This window comes from Rhinoderma darwinii, chromosome 13 (assembly GCF_050947455.1).
Source record: "Rhinoderma darwinii isolate aRhiDar2 chromosome 13, aRhiDar2.hap1, whole genome shotgun sequence".
NCBI lineage: Eukaryota > Metazoa > Chordata > Amphibia > Anura > Rhinodermatidae > Rhinoderma > Rhinoderma darwinii.
The window spans coordinates 56,274,865-56,298,231 of record NC_134699.1 but is presented as its reverse complement, the minus strand read 5'-3'; the positions used below and the strand labels follow the sequence as shown (position 1 = coordinate 56,298,231).

The window sequence follows — 23,367 nt, the reverse complement described above, 5'->3', positions numbered from 1 at the left end:
GTGATCACCCTCTATGACATCCATATGCCCTATGGGATGTCCAGATCTAACAATCCCTTTAGAAGGGGTTGTGCCATAAAGACTAAGTTTGTCCATATGCCCTACTATGCTATATGGATGTGATAGATGGGAGTTCCCTGCTCAGGACGCACCTCTATGAGCCAGAATGGCTGCCACTTAACACTACATTTCCACTGCACTCAGCGGGTATTACCTTATCTAGTTATTGCTTTCTATATGAATTCTTCTCTTTAGTTGGGTCATGTGACCTGATAAAATCGATAGCAGTTAATGTAGAGGAGAGTCAGCCTCTTCACTTCCTGATTTATTGACTGTACTAAACAGGTTCTCCACAGAGGGGATACAGAAAAGCATGGGTTTCTGTATCCCCTCTGTGGAGAACCTGTTTGATACAGTCCATAAATCAGGAAGTGAAGAGGCTGACTCTCCTCTACATTAACTGTTGTAGATTTTATCAGGTCACATGACCCAACTAAAAAGAAGAATTCAGATTGAAAGGAATAACTAAATAAGGTAATACTCGCTGAGTACATATATTGGGCGGATAGGAACCTAATGATACAAAAAAGTGGGAAAGGGGAATATCCCTTGAAAGGGTCTCCAAAGGTAAAAAAAAATTGTTATATACTTACCTTTGAAATTCACTGTGGTTCCACCGTCTCTTCCTGTAGTCCACACAGGGCAGACTGTAGGGTTGCCCAAATAAGATGGCGGATAATTGGGACCCTCAAAGAACTAAGGAATCCTTTTTTTTCTGTGATTGCCATATAATCTGCAGGAATTTGGCTTCATGTATACATCAGATGACCACAGCTTGTCCTCATTACCTTGTGTGGTCTGGGGTTGTTCAGATACCCTTCAGTTGATAGGGTTAACTATTTCCCTTCCTACGGGGGGGGGGGGGTCGTAAGAGAAACATTTCGATTGGGCTAGATTTAGATTAATATTGTAAAATGTCATAGTGCTGCAACAGTACTGTAGAGAAAAAAAATCTTGGTGCGGTCAAACGTAGGAACCTGGGTATAATCCGTATAATATTTTATATACACATCTCATTGTAAAGAAAGAGCATCCAATATCCGTGTCGTCTACGTCCAAACATATTACAACAGCGTCTATGGAGGATGCAGCAAAATCGCTTTAGGCAGATTACACATATCTTATTATGCACGAGGGGCTTTGTGCAGAAATAATCTTCTGTAATCCTGGGAGATTGATTCTATTTTAGATGTGACCATAACTTGACGTAGGCTCCCGATGTGCTCTCTACAACACAACATTTTTATCCCAAAGGCAGCAGCGATCTTCATTCATCATGTATGACTGCCACTGACCAGAAGTCAGGGACATCTCCATAAAAATACCAAATCAGAGTCCTGAACTCCATATACTTGTATTCCAAAATGTGGATGGATGAACAGTCAACTCTATCAGGATCCATCTAAAGTAAGATATCAGTCATAGACATGGATATGCAGCATATGGCCAAAAGTATCTGGACACCTGACCATCACATTATACATGAGCTTGTTGGACATCCGATTTCAAAACCATGGATGTTAATATGGAGTTGGGCTCCTTTTGAGGCTATAACATCCCTCAGTTACATGGGAAGGCTTTCCACAAGATTTTGGAGTGTCTCTGTTGGAATTTGTGCCCATTTAGCCAAAAGAGAGTTTGTGGGGACGAGAGGGTCTGGTTCGCAATTGGTGTTCTAATTCATCCCAAAGGTGTTGGATTGGATTGAGGTCAGGGGTCTGTGCAGCCACTCATGTTCCTCCACAACAAATTCCTCACTCCATGTGCACAGGAGCGCAGCAGTCTTGCTGGAACAGGAAAGGGCCGAACCCCAAACTAATACCACAAAGTTGGAATCGACAAGTGTGTAATATGATTTAGTATACTGTACTTCACTGGAAATAAGGTGCCAAACCCAAAAAAACAGCCCAGTCTATTATCCCTCCCCTTCCAAATGTTACAGTAGGCACTATGCATTCTGGTAGGTTGTGTTATCCTGACATCCGCCAAACCCAGATTCCTCCATCGGACGGCGGGATAGTGAGACGTGATTCATCACTCCAGAGAATACGCTACTCTAGTGGTGACGTGCTTTACACCACTCCAGCTGATGCTTGGCATTGAGCATGGTGATCTTGTGTGCAGCGAACATGGAAACGCATTTCATGAAGCGTTCGACATACAGTTTTGGTGCTGATGTCACTTCCAGAGGTGGTGTGGAGCTCTGTAGTGAATAGGGGATTTTTATGTCGCACGTTTTAGCACTTGACGGCTCTGCTCTGTGAGTTTGTGTGGTCTACTGCTTCGCGGGTGAGATGTTGTTACTCCTAGACGCCTCCACTTCACAATAATAGCACTTCCAGGTAGAACACAAATTCCACAAACTGACTTGTGGCGAAGTGCCATGACCGTGCCATTTAGTGCGAACCATACCACTATCAATATTTGTCTATGGAGATTGCATGGCTGTGTGCTTGATTTTACGCACCTGTTTACAATGGGTGTTGCGAACACTTAAACTCAATAATTAGAAGGGGCGCCATAGTGTATAATTTAGACCAGTCTACTGTAGATCTCTAATTGGATGATCTAAAGTCTACTACATCTGTACCCACAAAAATATTCAATCATCCACCTGGTCATATGGTACCCATTGATTGCCCAATTTGGAGACTATACACACAGCGTTAGACTGGCATACCATAAGTTCCACCGGTGGGCTCAGGCTCTGACGAAATAATAGACCTCGGAGGTCAACCAAAGGACAACACCATTTAGTGGACCCCAAAAAAAAATAATACGACACTATACACATTAAATGATGGTGTGATACCCGTTTCCTGGGGTGGAGTGAGTACAAAACAGCAAAAAGAAAAAAAGAGGTAAAATCCAACAAGTCCGAACTCCGACAATGTCTTGTAGCCCACTGAATATTAAAGCAGCAATATATTCTATATGGTGGGGGTGGTCACCAAGCTCTTCGAGTCCACTCATTTCGTCCAAGGTGTCACTTGAGATACACAATTTGTAATCGACTGAGAACATGACTGTCAGACAGCCAACATTTAGACAGAAAGACTTGAGTTATAGACCATTGTGACGTCGGTCATGAAAATGGAATAAATGTGAAGGGTCTGCTCTGGATGATAACGTTTATACCTTCCGAGAAGAATACACTCTTTCAATGGCACTGAATAGGTAGCAGGAATGAAGAGATAGCACAATGCCGGTTTTTGATTCAGCAAATCTGTGTCGTAAGAACCAGGTGTAAAGAGTTGTGAAAATTCAACATTTATTGAATACTCAAAGATTTCATTGTTTATTTCTATTAAAGCCCAGGTTACAACATTTGCTTTTTAAATCAACTGCTGTTATTCAGAAAACCACCAGAGACTCGAACATTCTGATTATATTACCCAACATAAGTAGGTTTACTTTGCACAACTTTTTAAAGGGTTTGTCCAGGATTAGAAAAAAATGGCTGCTTTAATGGAGCAGAGTTGCAATACCAGACACAGCCTATGGACAGGTGTGGCGCTGTTTTTGGAAGAAAGCAGCGATGTTCTTGACAACTTCTTTAAGTTCTTGTTTTATAAACCAAAATAAGTTATAAAGCTCTATTTCAATGCTTTATAAAAACCATGTAAACAATGTTGAGGTGATGACCATAGCAACCAGACAGACGGAGGTTGATAGTCAAAGTTGCATAAAACAAACCACAAGTGGAATGAAAAAAAGAGGGAACATCTTAAAATTGTTTGAAAATTTCTCTTTGATGACCCGGAGTTTGGCTGAATACATCATTGACTAAGACTGAGCCTCATGACTTCCACAAATTTTTTGCTGGAGTTTTTGAACTTCCAAGGAATTTTAGGAGTAGATCTTGATTTCCGGACTATAAAATCAGAAGGAAGCGCCAGAGCTTTGACATTACTGCTATATGTAGAAGGGGCTCGTCCCATGCAATAAAGTCCTTCAGTAGATTTTCAAAGACCACGTCCTTATCCTGATTCCTTCCGCCAGGGGGGCTAGCCAGATCTCAAACCAACACAAGGTGGTTCTCCATGTCATCGGTTCAGATTGGAAGGCTGAGGTGATAGTGTCCCCATGCAGTAAGAAATTTCATGCCCTGGATTCTATCTTCCAAATCCAAGTGACTCATCTCAACTTTGGCCATTCCCGAACACATCGGACCCTCAACATACCAATCAGATTCTAGATGTCGCTTTCTAGTCCAGGATGGAAAAACCAAAATGGTGATCTTATTGGTTGTTATAATTAACTCCCATTCCAAAGGTTGTAATACCCAAATGCCTTATAAAAGAGGGTTGCCCAACTAGGGCAAAATAGTTTCTTGAGGCAACACACCCGAAGCCGTCAGAGCTAAATGTAGTAGTACATCCTGTCATGTCCTCAAGAGTGAGGGAAGATCTCAAATAGAAGCCTCCCCATCTAGAAAGTATAAAAATGCGACAGGTGTAGGTTTATTACATAGGACAGATTAAGCTTTTCATGAAGCTTGGGCTACAAAGGTAGGGCCATTATGAGGAATAAAGTTGTCATGTAGCCCAGGCCTGAAGGGTAACTCCACCCAGAGATTTGCTGCAGACATAGGAATACACGCATAGTTGTCCATTGGCATCATTAAAGTTGCCCTAAATTCATACCTATTATATTTAATACCTCTTACATTTTTGATTGTTACCTACAAGCGTTCAATGGATTCTGGCTTTCTTTTGTAATAATAGGCTGTGGATCATGGTAACAAATTTGCTCGCTCTTTTTTCACTGAAGGAGACCACTTGGACTGTTGCTTGGGATGGCAGAAGAAAAAAAGGACAACCGCAAGTCCCCTCTTATCTCTGACACCCAAACTGAACAAAATGGTAGAGATCATAGGTGGCCACAAATGTGAGCCATCAGTGGACTTACGTCATCTACTTTTTAATATTTAAAAAAGTTTTCTTACCATGACAACCTCTTCTTGAGATGAAGCCGGCCTGACAATTAGCTGATCTCTGAGGATCTGGTGCTGTTAATACTGAGGGTAGCCGAAACTATGCGTATGTGTCCATGAGGGCCATGAAATGTAGTACACAAGGCAGCCATTCATATGAATGCATGTCCACATAGACGGGCAGGTCCTCCAAATCAGGATGAAAAAAGGAAAGGGGAGAGGGCGAAGGTGAAGGATGGAGAAAAGACAGGACCCTGAGCAAAACAAACAAAGCAACAACACACCAGACTATACGATAATATACAAAGATAGGCTAAAAGCCCAAACTGAGTTGACTAAATGTGCACATTAGTGTTTTTTAGTCATTGTCCGCCATTTTTCAGTGGTTTGAATAATAATAATAAAGTTACATTTTTGTCTTTTTTTTTTTTTTGCTTCAGTCCCCCCAAAACCATTCAATAATATGGGTTCTGTGATTTTATTGTCCCACTAAGACAACCCCTTGCTTTTACTGTACAGACAATATCCAAGCCCAACGAAATCTAAAAGATTTACATCTAATTGTCAGCATTAAAATTCACATTTTCAGACCCGCTTAGGCTTCGTTCACATCTGTCTCAGGGCTCCGTTCATGGGTTCCGTCTGAGCTTTCCGTCAGGGGAACTCATGAACGGAATCCAAACTGAAAGCATAGGTTTCCATTTGCATCATCATTGATTTCAATGGTGACGAATTCGGTGAAAATGGTTTCCGTTTGTCACCATTGTGTAAGGGTTCCGTCGTTTTAACAGAATGAATAGTGCAGTCTATTACGGTACCGATTCCATCAAAACGATGGAACCCTTAAACAACGGTGACAAACGGAAACCATTTGCACCGGATCAGTCACCATTGAAATCAATGGTGATGCAAACGGAGACCTACGGTTTACGTTTGTTTCAGTTTGGATTCTGTTCATGGGTTCCCCTGACGGAAAGGTCCGACGTAACCCATGAACGGAGTCCCGACACAGATGTCAACGAAGCCTAACCTGGCTCGAATAGACGGGGGACCTGACAATACTGAGGCCTCAGGGAGCAAATAAGACGGCTGTGCCCATCCCGTACACTGTCCACAATGGCCTGATGACGCATGTCCTGCGTCGAAACGCGTAGCCTCTATTAAATCTTTCTTTAAAGCAGCAGCGCCTAGTATATTTGGTCCATTTTTTTTTTTTAATCCTACTGTCCACAACGGACTGAACTGACACCAATATCATGAAATTTTTAGAAAAAAGACGCGCAAACGGCGAAGCCGTTGTACGTCTTCCTGCAAACTGCAACGTTTGCGACTTTTATATGCCAGAAAATTTATATGCCAGAAAACTGGTGTAGACTCGTGAGGCTGCATGGAAACATGGCATTACATTACACACGTTGTCAATGGGTCTCCATATAATACGCAATTGTGCAGAGTCCAGCGGAGAGGAAGGAGCGCTTTGCAGCACTTCACTCTGGCTAATCGAGGGGTGGTCTAGAGTGCTCATATAAGGAATATGAACTGGGGTTATCCCCTTTCAATCGTACATGACAAGATATAATACCTCATCTTCTTATGACCCGCAGGTACAGCAATGCAATACGCAATGCATCTGTAGACCTAGGGTGTAGTTAGACGTTACGTTTGAAGTTCGGTTAAAAGCGCAAAAAAACACGCGTTTTTTTTTTTTTGCAATTTGGAGCGTTTTCCAATGCAATTGCGTTTTTTTTTTACCACAACCACATCAAATAGTGGTAAAAACATGTAGTTTTCACTGCAGAACAACCGCAACATCTGTTTATATCCTATAGAATAGGCTGCCCACCCGGTGAGTAGGTCGTTTTGTCCTGTGCTGCCATCTGCTGGTCATTTAGTTAGTGGTGTCATTTATCATATATTGGGTATATCGGAGCTTTAGTGACTAATTTAACACTTCATGTTTAACACTTTCTTCAGGACCCCTCTCCTTACATATCTGTTTTATTCTTTATAATATGACAATTCTGGAGCATCTTTTTTTTTAGAACTCTACATTATGTCGTTCCTTTGTTATTCCACCTGTATAAATACATTGACAACTGGGCGTTTTCAGATGGAGGTTTGTCACTACACAGACTGACACTGTCCAATCAGTGGTGACAGAGGGAGACTGTGTAGGGAGAGAAACAACCCTTTGATACGGGGAATAGTAACACCCAGTTGTCAATTTATTCATACATTTCCAGGGGGAATAACAGAGGAACGGCACAATGCATATTTCTAAAAAAAAGATGATTCAGAATTGTTATTTTATGGGGAAAACAGATATTTACTAAAACAGACATGTCAGGAGAGGTGACAGGTCCTCTTTAAATCACTGGTTTTGGGATAGAATGCTGTCCTGATTTTTCTAGGTTTTTACTCCCACATCAGGCACTGCAATTTATTCTGCGTAATACCGAACAGAAGGAGCTACAGAGAAAGGAGGAGGGGGAGAAGAGACGTCCATAGAGGGGGCAGAGTATATGTGAGTGGGGGGCACAGTGGCCCGGCACCAATCATTCTCCCCAGACAACTTCCTTAGTGATCATGAAGAAGGATCATGAAGTGATCAGACCGATCAGGGAGGATTAAGTGGCTGCTGTCCCGATCTCTACGATTGCTGCAAGACAAGAAGAGGAAGCTGAGGGCGATCAGCTCTAGAGAAGCCGACAATTCAGTCTCCTGTCACAACTAGACCCTGCACAGGAGCCTGAAGAGGTAGGTAACCCATTTGACACCAGGTATGAATCAGTTAACCCCTCCCTAGTCCAGACCACCAGGGACAAAGATGGTACCATTAACCCCTTCATCACTCTAAACCGCCCAGGATTCTATTGATAAAGCTTGTAAGGAACCAAACTCCATGCAAAAATTATACACTGTGTTATGCCTAGTGCAGGGCCTAAAGATGAGGTACATGACAAAGAGATTCTGAGTTAGGCCGCTCAGTCCCTGCACTAGGCATAATACAGTGTGTACCTCTAAAGGGGTTCCCACAATTATGATATTGAAGATTTATCCTTCGGATTGGGGATCAGACTCCCCTTTTATAGTTTACCAGTCACAGCGCCCTACATTTGGTAGTGGCTGTGCCTGGAATTGCAGTTGAGTCCCATTCACTTGAATAGGACTGAGCTGCATTACCAGGCACCGCCACTACCAAATATAGGGCGCTGTGACTGGTAAACAATAAAGGCCACCAGCGATTAGGACCATTCACCACCCTACCCAGTATGGGTCGTCCTTCCCAGCAATGTTTTTACTTTGTTTTAGGCCGGATTCACACCAGCGTGTTCTGCCCGTTATATACGGTCCGAATGTCGGCCGCATTTCCCGGACCGAACACACTTCAGGGAGCAGGGCTCCTCGCATCATAGTTAACTATGACGCTAGGTGTTACGGTCTCCCCGCGGAAATACTGTCCCGTACTGAAAACACAGTACGGTACAGTTTTCTGGCAGCGAGGCAGGGACTCTTATCGTCATAGCACACAAGAATAGGACATGCAGTAAGGCCCCATTGAATTGCATAGGTCCGTGTGATGTCCGTTGTTTTAACGCGCGTAACGCAGACGTGAAATACGTTAGTGTGAATAAGGCCTTAGGTTGACTGAAAAAAAATTGTGAAAAAAAAAAAAATTCAAAAAAATCAATCTTCAGTACATCTTATGCCTCCAGATGTTACAGGACCACTGACATCATACAAAATGACCCCTACCTGTCACCAGCACTGCCACCTAGACCCCCACTTACTTTCCGGAGAGCTCACAAATATTCTGGCGCCCAGCAGGCTAAGAGCTCTGACCACACATCCACCTCCCAATAAATAAATAAAAAAGGGCGTAAAAAAGTGATGGCAATAAAAAACAGCCAATAATCCTCTACATCAAATAGAACAGGGGAGGTGTTTAATATAAAAAGTCGGTTAATTTGCCAGTTAAATAATGTTATCTACCCCATAGATTACATATGCAGTAAAAAGTACAAAGGCAGAACAATCCAAAGACTGCATTATAGACTATGAACAGTGGTTTTCCTAAAGGGGTATTCCCATCTTGGACATTTATGGCATATCCTGTAGATTTGTCATAAATGTCTGATAGGTGTGGGTCACAAATCTGCGACTCACACCTATCTCAAGAACGGGGGTCCTCTAACCCAGTCTGGTGAAGCCGCCGTTGGCCAACATATTCAAGCGAAGACTGTGTGGAGGTGTATGGGCTTACGAAAACAACGTAGCTACTCTGTTTCCGGAACAGCTACACCATTTCCTTAACTCCCATTCAATTCTATGGGAGGCAAGGAAACCGCGTAGCACAGCGAGATACGCTATTTCCATAAGCCTGGCTACCTGTGCACAAGGGCTGACATTTGATGATGTACCTGTCTAGTTGGCTCGGGCACCCGATATTTGCAGCAGAAGTGGACCAGCTCCACAGCAGTCTCCAGGCTTATTTTGTGGCCGACTGAGATATAGATGGGTTTAAAGCTTTTTTGGCTGCTCTTCAAGGCCTGAGGGAAGAAGAACAAATTCTTAAGTTACTGAAGCCCCACAGAGACAGATATCAATAAAATCATCCACTTGGCTGGTGATTCACAGTCCGAGCTTTGGCGCTCAACTAGACAGTAGAAATGCAGGAACATAGGAGTCCTATACTTTTTATACATAAAGTTGTTTAGGAATGCAAGTCCGTTTGTAATATAAATCCTAATTTCTATTGTGCACAATTTTCCAGCTCTCTAAATGCAGCCGGCAGTGTAAGCAAAAAAGGTTTTCATTTAAAAAGGTAAACCGTTTAATTTCTGTGTATATACACAACATAGGAGACCTAGCAGGTGAAAATGTAAAAAAGGACCTTTAATGTACATTATAATGGTGAAAACTGTTTTTTAATATCTTACTCCTATGCGGAGATATGATAATTTCAAGTTACAGGCCCAAACCTGAGGCTGCACCACTGAGAGATTCTAATGGCTACAATTCTTGTTGTCATGGAGACCTTTACAACTAATCCGAATCACCAAATACAATGACGTCCCCACATATACACTCATAACTGCCACTGTTCCGGCCAAGTAGGAAATTTGGAGATTGTTGCTTCAGAATATCTCAGTAGTGCAGCCTCAGGCTTAGGGCCCGTTACAGAAAACAAACTGCATAGAATATATGAAAAACATTTTACATTTTAATGTACCCAAAGGCCATTTTAGTTCTCTTCTGAAAGGTCTTCTGTAAGCAATTAACCCTTTCATGCTCATTACACCTATTTGCTGAGCCATTGATCCTACATCAGTAATCAGCACAGTTGTCTTGTAGCGCTGCCTCTTCCTGCCCTGTAGGCTGCAGCAATAGAAGAATACAGTGCTTCCATGGAGGTCTTATGATACCACAGCTATAATGTCCCATTATGTTTTAGCTTCACCTGTGCGCAGGTAGGTACCGCGTCCCCTTTTAACTAGTACAATGCATTGTGATGCCGGACTGCCACCTTCATCAGGTAGTAAACAGAACATATTTTATGCCTGATAAAGGCGCCAGTCCGACACCGCAATGCATTGATCATCCAAATAATTTACCAACACCAGTTTACAGCGCTTCTAGACCCATTTTTTATTTTATTACTGTACTACTGTAGCAGTTACCTATGGTAGAGCAAAAAGAGAGGCAGCAGCTGATGTTGTGTCCTAGATGCCAACAACAGCACAACCAATCAAAGTGAGCATTCATCCTTTGGGACATTGGGAGTCGGGACTATTCCTGAAAACATCCTGGGATCTGTGGCACCATGGGGCGCCATGTTTGTTTTTTCTCCTCCTTGGGGTAGAAGCCCTTCTGCTGATCGGTGGAGGTCCTCAGAATAAGATCCCCCCTATCCTAAGAATAGACCTTCAATGCATGATCTGGAAAACTCTTAAAGGGCTTGTTCAGTTTAGAAAACGTATTTTCATATCCCCCGATTAGAGAATTCTGAGTTAATAAGGGGGGTCCTCTGATCAGTGTTTAGTGGAGAGAGGCTACAAAGAGAGTTTCTTGCTCTGGAGGACCTGTCCTGTATTACACAGACAACACATTGATCTGAATTGGCACTATGTAATTCTTAATTTCCCCTGTGGTGGCGCTGCAGGGAAATTAAACATTTACTGCCAGGTTTCCCCACAGATAACAGTTGATTGCTTGGGTTTCCAGCAGGGGGACACTTTGTGATCTGCTTATTGTCACTGGACCCTTCCCAGGCGGAGAACGCTTTTGATATAATAGGATGACACCATTTTTTTCCTTGCTTGAATTTTGGTATAGCAGATTATCTGAGCTGTATACTTACTGCTCCCAGAATATTTCCTGAGCTGCCTTTTAGAAAGAAGAAGTCTCCTCCATTTTGTAGGTCTTTTGCCTGGAAAAATTAAAAAAAATTATATGTAAAACGTAGATGGAGTCTGCGACAAAAAGAAAGAAGCATCTTATGAAGAAGTATAAATAACATGACTCCTACAGGCTGTTTGATACCATCATAGGTGAACCCACGGGCACAACTGCTGTGCCCGCGCGATCAAGTTTTGGAGAAAATGCTCATTCCAGCTGTTTAACCCCTGATGCACCAGAAACAGTTATTCCACCATTCTTTTACTACAGGCTGTAACTCAGGATCAGTGCAAAATAAGTACTATAATGTTTTTACAAAGTTGCTCAACTCTTTTCTGAAGGACATATCTATATATACACTGTAAAATGGTGCTCAAAGCTGGACATTGCGGACGTAGTGTTTCTCTTGAAATGATACTAGATGTTGGGTAAACACTACATCTTCCACAATGCCTGCACAGTACAGATGTTGATCCAGCAGGAGGCAGCAGACCGGTATGTGCTTCTTTAAACTGAGAGCTAACAGGAAGCCAGCAGAATTTCCTTACATTATAATGATGATCAAAGACATAAAGACATAGCGCGCTTTATACACGTTGTAAATATTCAAAGAAATTAAGTCCCTAAAATTCAGCGCTTCATAAACAAGACTGACCTCTGAGGCCGAAAAATGTAATTTCCAAGAAATCTCGTCTTATAAAACGGTGCCACACCTGCCCATGGGTTGTGTCTGGAATTGCAGCTTTATTGAAGTACATATGGCTAAACTACAATACCACACATAACCTGAGGACGGGTGTGGTGCTGTTTTTGGAAGAAAGCAACCATGTTTTTCTAATCCTAGACAACCGCTTAACATGTTTAGTATAAATATTCAATGACAAATTGTGTATTCTGCATTTCACGTTTATATGCTTAGTACTCCTATACACATGTATATGCAGTGAAATTCCCATTAATCTGGCACCCAATAGTCTGGAAATCCTGCACAATCGAACGCTCAGTCCACGTAGGCCTTATAGGGGGCGCCAAAACATTTCAGTGACCTATAGGGGGCCATTGCTATTCTTTATTATTAGGGCCCAATGGACCGGACCGCCTTAGGGCAGGTGTGGATTTGTCTGTGTTTTTTTTTTATATGCCAATAGTTGGATATGTCAGATAATCTGATAGTTTTGCATTCATGAGGATGCCGAATTATTGGAATTTTATTTTGTGTGTAATTGTAAATTTACAAAAACACATACATTGAATGAGAGTTACCAATTTACTATGCGAACAGTGTCCCTAAGCACATTGCGTGATTCTATAGGATCAGTTTTGCGCAGTATAGATGATGTATCAGGCTGACGTGAAGCCTACTGTTGCCTGGCACCCAATTTGTTTCCCGTTCATACTGTGTTTGCTGATACTTGTCTTTCTACGAGCTACCTGGTATTTTTGTAGCCCATTAATAAATGTTTTGCATCTTTCGGCTGTCCGTGCGCCACAATCGTGGCTAAACAACTGCCGGTGTGCGCCATCCATTCCCTCTTTCCCCATCGGGCATAAAATAATAAATATGTATGCTCACCTAAACGCTCCTCCTTGCTTCTCCCCCTCAGCATGTCGTGGCTCATAAAAGTTCCTGATGCCGAGCAGCGTTGCATACAATGGGGGATTCCCATGTTCTATAGGCTTTCCCACTGGCGGACTCGCGATATTAATGTATTAGGCGCTTTTCCCACGCGTTTAATGGTCTACCTTTATTTTATACGCCTGGAAAAGCTCCCGACGCATACGTTAAATGTAGGCTATGATGAATGCCTAAGGGTATGTTTACATGGAGGAATTTCGTGGCACATTCTGCCAAAAAATTCCACCTCTTATTCATTTCAATGGGAGTCGGACGCTTATTTTTCCCGCTAGCTGATTATTTTAGCTAGCAGAAAAAAGAAACATCCTGCTCGATCTTCTGGTGGATTCTGCCAGGACCTCCTATTGATTTCAATGAAAAGGAGGAGCCTCCTGCTATCGGCAGGAATAGTTCCGCGGCGCGACCTGCTACGCAAAATCCACAGTGTGAACAAGCTCTAACAGTGGAATCTGTCACCCATAGACTATAATGGTACCTGTTTAATGGATGTGTCATGAACTCTCATGACCCTTTTCATTACGTATACGTTAAAAGGGTTATCCAGTCGCTAAAAATTGATGATCTATCCTCAGGATAGGCCATCAATAGCTGATGGGTCAGGGACCGACTCCCGGGACCCCCGCCCATCAGCTGTTTTGAAGGGGGTGCATCATTCATACGAGCGCTGCTTCCCCTTAATTTCTTCTTGTTCACTGTGAATTGTCAACACGGATATAGCGGCGATTCACAGGTATTGCAGCCTTCTCCCATTCACATCAATGGGAGAAGAAGGCTACAATACCTGTGAATCGCCGCTACATCCGTGTTGACGATTTACAGTGAGCAAGTGAAAATGAAGGGGAAGCAGCACTCGTGCAAATGATGCACCCCCTAGAAAACAGCTGATTTTGTTGGGACCCCGACCCATCAACTATTGATAGTCCATCAATTTTTATCGACTGGATAACCCCTTTAAACGGATACTTTTATACCCGAATAGGTGATGGATGCCACGATTAGGCATCCGTAACCCATAGACAATATGGTATCCGTTTAACGGATACGTAATGAAAAGCTATTGAACAGCCCATGATATATACATTGAACAGATACCTAAGACGAATGCCATAGAGTGACATCTGTCAACCATAGGCTACAAAAACAACACGTTTTTTTACCTGATGCCTTTTAATAGAATAATGTAGTCTACTATTATATTCAGCAAAAAAAAACAAAAAACTGTATACACGATGCATACCGCCCGTCAGAGGCCCAAAGAACACGGTCGGTATAATGAGAGCCTGTCATTACGTTTCACGTATGTGCCCGGAGATATCCTGACGAATACGTCAAACGTCCGGGAAAAACTAGACTTAAAAGGGCCTTACATGGACGGCCAACATATCCATAGGGTCCCATTGACTGAACGTATACCAAAAGAGCCTTTTTGGCGTACTTGTAGTTACCTGTTCTCTATGTGACTCATTATTTTCTATACCATCGACTTGGAGCAAGTTTTTGGCAACTCCAATGGTGGGTAGACCTGTGAGGATACCAAGGTGACATGCTACTCCGAAACCTGGAGAGGAAGGAAGGAGAGATCAATATCAAAGGGAAGAATGCAGTCTTAGGCCTTATTCACACGAACGTATTTTACGTCCGTGATACGCGCGTGAAAATCACGTGCGTCGCACAGACCTATGTTAGGCAATGGGGATGTTCAGACTGTCCGTGATTTTCACGCAGCGTGTGTCCGCTGCGTAAAACTCACGACATGTCCTATACTTGCCCGTTTTTCGCGCAGCACGCACCCATTGAAGTCAATGGGTGCGTGAAAATCGCGGACAGCACACGGAAGCACTTCCGGGTACCGCGCGGGATTCGCGCTACAGTTGTAAAATAAATGAAAAAATAAAAGCACCTCCTGCTTATATGTTTGTAAACATAAAAACAGAGTGTCATAACGATGCCCTATGCACAAAAATCACGCAGGCACGCACCAAATACTGATGCCACATAGCACTGCTACGCGCGCAAAACGCAGCGTTTTTTCCGCACGCAATACGCACACGCTCATGTGAATGAGGCCTTATACATTGAGGTTCATCAAATATTACTAGGGTCTGTCTGTCTCTTCCCAGAATTGACATCTCCAGCCCTGGACAAATCTCCCCTCTTTTCCACTTTGCCAGTTATCAGAGGACCCCACTTCTGCAGTAAGCACAGCAGGCCCCACCACTTCCCCAGTAGCCATAAGAAGACCCTTCCTAGCTTCCCCCAGTAGTCACAGTAGGCTGTCCTCACTTCCCCAGTAGTCAAAGCAGGTTAACCATGAACTCACATTGGTGGCACTCTGCTAACAGTGGACGATGCAGAAGGAGGGGTCTGCGATCACTTCTGAAGACAGAAATGGAGTTTGAAGGGTTGACCAGGATTAAATAAACATGGCTGCTTTCTTCCAAAACCAGTGCCGCACAGGGTTGCCAAACGTCCTTAAATTTTCAGACAGTCCGCAAAAAACTGTTTTTTTTCCGCACTGTCCAGGATTTTCGTCAGTCTCCCGAAACTTTGGACTGCGTATGCGCCAAAATTCACATGCGCGGTGCAAAGGAATAGTAGGCCGCGGCCGGGCATATTTTCAGATTCTGTGGAACCTGAAAATATGCAGGCCGGCCGCTGCCAAGTGAAGTCGGTGCTGGGAGTGGACCAATCCAGTCACCTGACATGAGATCAGGTGACGGGTCAGGTGACTGGTCTTGTCCAGTCCTGTGCCGTCGCCGACCCCATTCAAAGTGATCCTCCACCGCATGACCTCCTCCTCCTCCTGACGGTGAGTGGTGTCAGGCAGGGTGGAGAGTGGTGGCATTAGACTACCGCTCTCCCATCTGTTTGCACAAAGTGTAAGGGAGGGGGGTGGCGCTACTTACAAGGGAAGAGGGGGGGCGCTATCTACAAGGGGGGAGCTGTGAGTGGCGCTATTTACAGGGGGGCTGTGTGTGGCGCTGTATACAGGGGGGTGCTGTGTGTGGCGCTATATACAGGGGAGCTGTGTGCCTATCTACAAGAGGGACTGTGTGTGGTGTTATCTGCAGGGGGAACGGTTACTGATGGGGCACTTTTATTGTGTTGAGCACTGAGGGTTCATTATTACCATCTGGGGCACTGAGTGAGCGGAGCTGTGATTGGTGAGTCACTCCTAGCACACTGCACAGGCAATGATTTTGTAATGTGTCCGTAAAAATTTTGGTCTGTCCGTGAATTTTAGCTCAGTTGTCCAGAAATTTCTGAAGAGGAGGTTGGCAACCCTGGTGCCGCACCTGTCCCCAGTCCTATTCACTTCAATGGAGCTGAACTGCAATACCAGACGCTGTGTGGCGCTGTTTATGAAAGAAAGTAGCCTTGTTTTTCTAATCCTGGGCAACCCGTTTAATGTTGTAGGTGCTAAATACATGGAGCTGGATTCTATTACTAAATGCATGAATGGCAGGGTGCAAAACCCAGTCGCCAGGGTCGCTTCACTAGTCACCATGGTAACCAACTTTTCTGATTTATACAATGTGTTATGCCTAGTGCAGGGCCTGAAGTGGGCAGTAAATGACAAGGATTTTCTCCGGTGTTTTTTTTAAATCCGTGTCATGCTCCGCCCCCTCAAAGGCCCAAAGAGAATAATTTAGCCGAATCTCAAAAAACGTTTAACCCACATTTTTAAAGAGAAAAGATGATCCCACTCTAGTGGAGAGACAATGACTAAATGAATTACCCCTGTGATGCAGGACTCCATTACCGTCCACAAGAAGCACCTGGAACACAAAAATATCCCCTGTCAAATGTGAGGATGTTAAATAGGAAAATGTCAGAATTGATGTAGTTACAGCTTGGAACACCACTTTACGGTTTTGATATAAATTTTTCATTATAATACTGATCCTGCATTATAGGCGAGAGCTGTATATTATTCTGCTGGTTGTCATTGGAAACAGTCATCAAGCTTGCCATGAGACAAATTCATAACAGTTTAGCTAAACTAACAGATTAATATTTAGTGCCTGGTGTTAAGATAATACTTCCCAGATTGCCAATCACGAGCTATGAGAAGGTGTTGAAAAACAAATGAATGTTGGGAGATTTCAGCTCTGAAGCCAACAGAATTGTGAATGCAACTCTGGACTATGATACACACTGTAACTCAATATTACGGCCAGATAATTTATGTAATGTGTTCACAAATTCTACATGTAAAATGATGTTTAAAAGTCGACGCAGCATCGAGTGCTCAGAAAAAAATCAATGGAGAAGAATGTGCATGTAAAACCTCAGGAGAGTCCAGTGGCCTTGTGTTAAGCCCAGGGCTGTCCCTTAAAGAGGACCTATCAGCTCGCCTGACATGTCTGTTTTGGTGAATACTTGTATTTCTCCTAAAATAACAATTCTGGAACACCTTTTCTTAGAACTCTGCTATTCGTCATTCCTCTGTTATTCCTCCTAGAAATAAAATAAAGTGAATTAGCAGTTTGGGGTGTGTCCCTATAGTCTCTCTCTGTCAGCACTGATTGGACAGTGTCAGTCTGTGTAGAGATACACCCCAAACTGTTAACACCCAGCTGTCAATTTATTTATAAATGTCTAAGAGGAATAAAAGAGGAACGGTACAACGCAGAGTTCTAGAAAAGCTGCTTCAGAATTATTTTATGGGGAATTATTTACTAAAATTGACATGTCAGGAGAGCTCCTCTTTAAAGTTGTAATCACCAGGACTGACGATCAGGTACCAGAGATCCTCCTCTCCCTTGTGGTGCTCGATTGCTATAGATCACGGTATTAGAAGGGTTTAACGGACAAGATAAAATATTTCTCCGATCCAGGCCGTTGCCAAAGAGTGGCGGCTGTCAATCACAGCACCGTATATATACGGCGCTGGCCGCTATGTACAAAACCCAATGCCAGCGCGTAGAACCCAATGGTAAAAGTATAAAAATGGGGCGGCGCTGCAAGACCGAACACAGCCTATAAACAGGAGTGTCACTGTTTCTGGGGAAAACATGCAGACCTTCTCTTTTAATCTCATACAGTCCCTTTAAGGCAGAATTTACAGTATCAGATTTTGGACCCAATCAGAAGGATGTCCCAAGAACAGAGATGACATATACACATAGGAATAGCGTATTTTTCCAGTGACCTATTAAACGCTGATCTAGCTCACCTGGGGCATCAAACTGGAATCCTTCTCCTGCAGCCTCTTCACTGCTTCCACCAGTGATGGTACTTCTCGAAAGGCTAAGAACCCGGCTATGTAAGGGGCATCCAGGGTCACCATTTGACAGTCCTCGTAGATAACCTAGAGCACACAATGTTCACTACTGACAGCTATAAGAAAGTATAGGCTGTATTCACCTTCACAAACTATTTTTGTTCATTGCTCCTAGTCATCTTAATTGACAAATGTGCCAACTTTTTTAATATTCTTAATTAAAAATATCCTACCGTTTTTTGTCTACAGCTCTTATGCCGATCTGTGTGTCTCCATAGTTACAGACTACAAAAGAAACCCTGTGTAGTCTGATCCCAGTCATACTCCAGTCCATCTGTCCACTACTTTTTGAATATGTACATCAGGTAGGTTAGCAAGAAGTAGGGGACAGATGGAATAGAGCAGGGGTCAGCACTTCAGCTGTTGTGAAACTACAACTCCCATCATGCCATGACAGCCAAATGCTTTATTGTTCCAGCCAAAAGGTTGTCAGGGTATGCTGGTAAATGTAGTTTCACCACAGCTGAAGGTTGCTGACCCCTGGAATAGAGTATGACGGCAGGACCAGACTACACAGGATGTGTTTGTCGTCTGTTACTATGGAGACACATAGGCATAGAAGCTGCAGGCACAAAACAGTAGGGTATTTGCAATTAATATTTTATAGTTTTATTTTTTTAAATGTATATGTTAGCGCCATTTAAAAAACATGTTAACCCTTTCAATGCCAAAGACGTATGTATTATGACAGGGGTCAGGAACCTTCACACCAGCTGTTGTGAAACTACAATTCCCTGGCAACCCTGGCTGGAATAATAAAGCATTTGCCTGTCATGGCATGCTGGGAGTTGTAGTATCACAACAACTGGAGTGCCGAGGGTTGCTGACCCCTGCATTATGTCATGATTTTAAACAATTGCTGCGACAAGAATATAAGGGCTAGAACGGAGATCTTGGTGTCATACTAAAGCCAAGGACTGCGAACTCATGAACGCGCAGGACTCCGCTGTCGCAGCTTAGCCTGAATTTTTCAGGCACGGACTGCCGAACCCGCCTTCATTTTTGAGAAGCGCTGCTTTGGCTATCTATACACACATTTTGGACTGGGCCATTTTGGTTTGTGGTAACATTACCTCCAGATCAGGGTAACTCAGGACTATGAGCGAGGCACATGCACTTGTATCGTCTTCTTTTACATAGGACAAGTCCACCCCTCCAACCCGCTGCAGGCCATGGAAATTAGGGATATTCTGCCATGTTTCAGTGTTGCTGGTGATCACTTGGTCTTTTAAAATGCTCTGCTCCCTGAAATGATAGAGATTCAGATAAAATTACCTACCAGGGGCTGGAACCCCACCGATCAGACTTACAAATATGCATCAACGTTTATGGTGGAAAACCCCTTTAGGATGTTATATGGTCTTAAATTACAATTTCTTGTCTATGATGTCACCGCTGCATGACTGTCAATGGCGAAAAGTAACAAGATCTAATATAGAGACAATAAACATTGAAAAAATATGCCGTTTGGAGCACCTGCAAATTTTTAAAAAAAGTGTCCGGGACTTCAGAGTTGCTCTCCCGGTGATTTGAAGGATTCAAAAAGTGGTGGGAAATAACCTGGTGTTTAAACCCCTGTAACTTGTTTATTACCAAAGAATGCGTCATTCTGGTCTACTCTTGGATCGCCTGGGCATCTCTTGAAAAAGGAACTAATGCAAAACGCTGCGGAGGTAACAAGCTGCATATGTATTTATATTGCTTCAATTTACTTCAATGGGAGTGTATAAATAAATAGGGATAGCTCCCCCTAGTGGTGGCTTGAGGAAGACAATTTAAATGAATTCTATGACTATGTGAAAGGAGCGCTCATTATCATGGGGGCTCTCTGCTCAGGGGCTGGACAAGCTCTCTTGGTCCCGTTCGTAAAGCACAGTAGCTGAGGGATGGACAATTGCTCATTTAATTGCGCCCTGACACCCATTCTCTAGCATTTTTATTTATACGACATACTTCCCATCTCTCTCCACCTCATCTCCTATCCCAGGTCTCCAATTTATTGTACAAATACTATTTTTTTTTTACCCCTGTGCCCAAGGCGGCTGTCCACTTAGTCTACCCTTGTCCTTGCCCGGTTATGCAGGCTTTATTATTTATGATGGGCACTCTTCTGGCAGCGTTTATGAAGCACCCTGCTTATGGTGGGGCACTTTGACAGTTTTGGGGCACTTCAGGTGTCTTGTGTGGGCGTGGCTTGTACTCATGGGCGGGACTTACATAGGAAAAAAATATTCTGCATCTCAAATGGATAGGAGATACATGTGTGGTCGCTGGGGGTCTGACCACTGGGACCCCCAGCGATGAGGAGTAAAGGGAACCGAAAGCCCCTCCAAGTGCTCCATAAGAATGGCGCACTAGTGCACATGCTCGACCATTAATGGAGCGCTGGCTGAGCATGAACACCAGCGGTCCATTCTTATCTAGCACATCGGGGGACTTTTGGTCGCCCGTTCTCGTCATCGCTAGGGGCCAAAGTGGCTGGACCCCCAGCGATCACACATTTAACCCCTTATCCTGTGGATTAGGGATACACATGTTTGTGGGGGAAACCGCTTTAATTTGTAATATATGATGTTTCAGATCCTTATTTGGTCACGTGCCGCTGCAGCCAATCGCTGGCCTCAGTGGTGATGCTGCCATGTATGGCACGTGACCGCGGAGGCCAGCGATTCACTGCAGCTATGAAGCACTATACTCTATGGGGGCATCTGTGTGGGCATTATACTGTACGAGTGCCACTATGGGGCCATTATATTGTGTGGGGGCAGCTATGGGGCATTATACTGCATGGGACGCACTATCGGGGTCAGCTATAGGGGCATTATACAGTGTGGGGGTCAGCTATAGGGGCATTATACAGTGTGGGGGGTCAGCTATAGGGGTATTATACAGTGTGGGGTCAGCTATAGGGGTATTATACAGTGTGGGGGGTCAGCTATAGGGGTATTATACAGTGTGGGGGGTCAGCTATAGGGGTATTATACAGTGTGGGGGTCAGCTATAGGGGCTTTATACTGTGTGGGGGGGTCAGCTACAGGGGTATTATACAGTGTGGGGGTCAGCTATAGGGGTATTATACAGCGTGGGGGTCAGCTATAGGGGTATTATACTGTGTAGGGGGTCAGCTATAGGGGCATTATACTGTGTGGGGGGGTCAGCTATAGGGGCATTATACTGTGTGGGGGTCAGCTATAGGGGCATTATACAGTGTGGGGGTCAGCTATAGGGGCATTATACAGTGTGGGGGGTCAGCTATAGGGGCATTATACAGTGTGGGGGTCAGCTATAGGGGCATTATACTGTGTGTGGGGTCAGCTATAGGGGCATTATACTGTGTGGGGGGTCAGCTATAGGGGCATTATACTGTGTGGGGGGTCAGCTATAGAGGCATTATACTGTGTGGGGGGTCAGCTATAGGGACATACTGTGTGGGGGGTGTCAGCTATAGGGGCATTATACTGTGTGGGGTCAGCTATAGGGGCATTATACAGTGTGGGGGTCAGCTATAGGGGCATTATACAGTGTGGGGGGTCAGCTATAGGGGTATTATACAGTGTGGGGGTCAGCTATAGGGGTATTATACAGTTGGGGTCAGCTATAGGGGTATTATACAGTGTGGGGGTCAGCTATAGGGGTATTATACAGTGTGGGGGTCAGCTATAGGGGCATTATACTGCGTGGGGGTCAGCTATAGGGGTATTATACAGCGTGGGGGTCAGCTATAGGGGTATTATACAGCGTGGGGGGTCATCTATAGGGGTACTTACTGTGTGGGGTGTCAGCTATAGGGGCATAATACTGTGTGTGGGGGGTCAGCTATAGGGGCATTATACTGTGTGGGGGGGGGGTCAGCTATAGGGGCATTATACTGTGTGGGGGTCAGCTATAGGGGGCATTATACTGTGTGGGGGGGTCAGCTATAGGGGCATTATACAGTGGGGGGGGGGGGGTCAGCTATAGGAGCATTATACAGTGTGGGGGGGTCAGCTATAGGGGCATTATAGAGTGTGGGGGTCAGCTATAGGGGCATTATACAGTGTGGGGGTCAGCTATAGGGGCATTATACTGTGTGGGGGGTCAGCTATAGGGGCATTATACTGTGTGGGGGGTCAGCTATAGGGGCATTATACTGTGTGGGGGGGGTCAGCTATAGGGGCATTATACTGTGTGTGGGGGGTCAGCTATAGGGGCATTATACTGTGTGTGGGGGTCAGCTATAGGGGCATTATACTGTGTGGGGGTGTCAGCTATAGGGACATACTGTGTGGGGGGGTCAGCTATAGGGGCATTATACTGTGTGGGGGGGTCAGCTATAGGGGCATTATACTGTGTGGGGGGGGTCAGCTATAGGGACATACTGTGTGGGGGGGTCAGCTATAGGGGCATTATACTGTGTGTGGGGGGGATCAGCTATAGGGGCATTATACTGTGTAGGGGGTTCTATGGGAGCATTGTACTGTGTGGGCTGAACCAGTTGTGTATGGGCGGGGTTAGAGGCGTGGCTTAACAGGGGAAACATTTGCTACACGCACCGCTTCAAAAGTTGGGTGGTGTGCGGAGAGACATGCTGGAGGTCCTCAACAGCAGGTTAGAAAGGCTGCCCGCAGCAATGCCTGCAAGAAAACATGTACCGGAAGTCGCAACACTTGCCTCTCCCATGACAATACCATCTCCTGATGCATCGTTTGGTTCTCGGCTTCTTCAGCAGCCTCCATGGCAATAATGATTACCGGTTCACACTTCTCCGCATTGCTAAAACTGCGCGTTACATCAGCGTTTATGACACACGCCTTACTGCTGAATACTTGATCAGAGAGGAAATAGCTCCCTCTGCTGGTTATTCCGTGTTACTGCAGGCAAAAATGGACCATGTGACGTCACTTTCAGTCTCGTCAGTCATTGCCAATTATCCTCCGCTCTCGTAGTCAGGCAGCACCGTGCTCGCAGAGAATTGTATTACTTCACGAGACGGAGACCTAGAATTGAAAGCCACATTTTTAGAAACGTTTGCGAACGTTTTCTGCGAATCCAATAGAGGGCGCCTTACAC

At 44.3% G+C, this 23,367-nt stretch overlaps 1 protein-coding gene and 1 long non-coding RNA gene across 3 annotated transcripts in view; one reads left to right on the top strand and one right to left on the bottom strand.

Moving 5' to 3' along the window:
• The window catches only part of ENDOV (endonuclease V), a 28,839-nt gene extending 5,696 nt beyond the window's left edge, over nucleotides 1-23,143 (bottom strand). Inside the window, exons 1-7 of the mRNA XM_075845841.1 lie at nucleotides 22,965-23,143; nucleotides 19,392-19,559; nucleotides 18,211-18,345; nucleotides 16,771-16,810; nucleotides 14,477-14,589; nucleotides 11,358-11,426; nucleotides 9,418-9,546 (exon numbers count right to left, since the gene is read on the bottom strand). Coding sequence (XP_075701956.1) covers nucleotides 9,418-9,546; nucleotides 11,358-11,426; nucleotides 14,477-14,589; nucleotides 16,771-16,810; nucleotides 18,211-18,345; nucleotides 19,392-19,559; nucleotides 22,965-23,033 — 723 coding nt within the window. The 5' untranslated portion in view covers nucleotides 23,034-23,143. The remainder of the gene's footprint in view (nucleotides 1-9,417; nucleotides 9,547-11,357; nucleotides 11,427-14,476; nucleotides 14,590-16,770; nucleotides 16,811-18,210; nucleotides 18,346-19,391; nucleotides 19,560-22,964) is intronic.
• The window catches only part of LOC142665997 (uncharacterized), a 77,568-nt gene continuing 61,756 nt past the window's right edge, over nucleotides 7,556-23,367 (top strand). For both annotated transcript variants that reach the window (XR_012851619.1, XR_012851620.1), the window contains exon 1: nucleotides 7,556-7,753. This is a non-coding gene — a long non-coding RNA (uncharacterized LOC142665997). The remainder of the gene's footprint in view (nucleotides 7,754-23,367) is intronic.